This window comes from Elephantulus edwardii, unplaced genomic scaffold (assembly GCF_000299155.1).
Source record: "Elephantulus edwardii isolate Elephantulus edwardi_28Jun2011 unplaced genomic scaffold, EleEdw1.0 scaffold00221, whole genome shotgun sequence".
NCBI classification, from domain to species: domain Eukaryota; kingdom Metazoa; phylum Chordata; class Mammalia; order Macroscelidea; family Macroscelididae; genus Elephantulus; species Elephantulus edwardii.
Genome location: NW_006399971.1, coordinates 5,130 through 6,813, shown reverse-complemented (window position 1 = coordinate 6,813; position 1,684 = coordinate 5,130). Strand labels below are relative to the sequence as shown.

Sequence of the window (1,684 nt, the reverse complement as noted above, 5' to 3'; positions counted from 1 at the left end):
TCCACCAGAGGCTATGAAGGAGAAATATGAACCGTCTCCTCTCAAGCAATTTATAACTTGAAAAAACTTGATAGAGCGTCAGCTTATGAGTTTCTTCCAACTCCATACTAATGCATTGAGCCAGTGAGTTGATTGTCATTTGTTAGAAAGATGAATAGGCATGCTTCCATCTATTCATTACTAGTGCCTTTTGCTCCAAATGTTTCTATTACAGCCACTCTACTGAAATACCTGATTTCCTGGAAATGTAATAAATTTATTGGTGAACCAATGATTCATTCTTAAAGTGATCTATGTGCCATAGTTGAAACTATACAAGAAAAAAAAGACACGACTCAGGAACCTTGACTTCTGGACTTGAATAATTTTGGATGCAAACAATGGCAGTTGTGTTTTCAAAACTATTTTAACATAGATTTTCTTCCCATGACCTTTTTCATAGCTTGTGCCACTTCCTTGTTTCTCAAACTGTAAATTAGTGGGTTTAACATGGGGGTCAGGATGGTGTAGAACATAGAGAGACCTTGGTCCATCTCTGGTGTGTGGGAGGAGCCAGGTGTGATGTAGACTACTACACCTGGACCCAAGAAGAGACTCACCACGGTCAAATGGGAAGAGCAAGTGGCCAAGGCTTTTTTTCTTCCCTCAGGTGTGTTCATTCTGAGTACGGCGAGGAAGATACGAATGTAGGAGATCATTATAAGGCTAAAGGGGATGAGGATAAGTGCAGTACTTACCACAGACACAAACATCTCATAATTCAGAGTGTCCTCACAGGATAACTTCAGGATGGCTGGCATCTCACAGAAGAAGTGGTTAATCTCCTTTAGTCCACAGACAGGAAAATGCATGGTGTAGATGGTTTGAATGAGAGCATTTAGGGCACCTCCAGCCCATGATACCACCGTCATTAGTAAGCAAACCTTAGGGCTCATGATTATTGAATAACGCAGCGGATTGCAAACAGCCACAAATCGGTCATAGGACATAAGAGTTAAGAGAAGACACTCAGCACCACCAAGAGTCAGGCAGAGGAACATCTGGACTCCACATTCAACCCGAGAGATGCTGCGCTTTCCTAAGGAATGATTGATGATCATTTTAGGAACAGAGCTAGAGATGTAGATTAAGTCAATGAGGGAGAGCTGACTGAGTAAGAAGTACATTGGTGTGTGAAGGCGGATGTCCATCCAAATCAAGAAAATAAGGACAGAGTTCCCTGTGAGGGCAATGAGGTAGACCACAAGGATCAAGTAGACTAAGAGGCTGATATGTTGGAACCCAGGAAAGAGACCCAAGAGGATGAAATCGGTAGTGGATGTGTCATTGGTCCTTTCCATCTGTCAGTTTCATCTGTGCCAACTATTGGATAATGAGAGGAAAACATAGGTCATCTGTTAAATCTTAAGCTCAATTATGCATCTTTTTAATTTTAGATTTTTTTTGTTCATATTTTCCTTACATCTTGTTGTATGCCAGCTGACCCTCCAGTGAGCTTTCAGAGGCAGTAAATTGTAAAGGAGACTGCCAATCCTACTTCTGCACAGCAACTGGTGGATTCAAACCACATGCCTTTCAAGTTGTAGCCCAGCTTCTTAGCAAAAGAGAACCAGAGTTCTCTACATCTTATATCTTAGCTGACCCAAATAATACCTTAACCATCTGAGGTTTGCAATTCAGAAAT

The 1,684-nt window shown here is 41.3% G+C and overlaps 1 protein-coding gene across 1 annotated transcript; it reads right to left on the bottom strand.

Moving 5' to 3' along the window:
- Positions 1-401: 401 nt before the first annotated feature.
- LOC102867102 (olfactory receptor 2T27-like) lies at positions 402-1,340 on the bottom strand. The gene has a single exon (XM_006898103.1). It carries the CDS (start codon positions 1,338-1,340, stop codon positions 402-404), a length of 939 nt encoding a protein of 312 aa, XP_006898165.1.
- Positions 1,341-1,684: the final 344 nt, after the last annotated feature.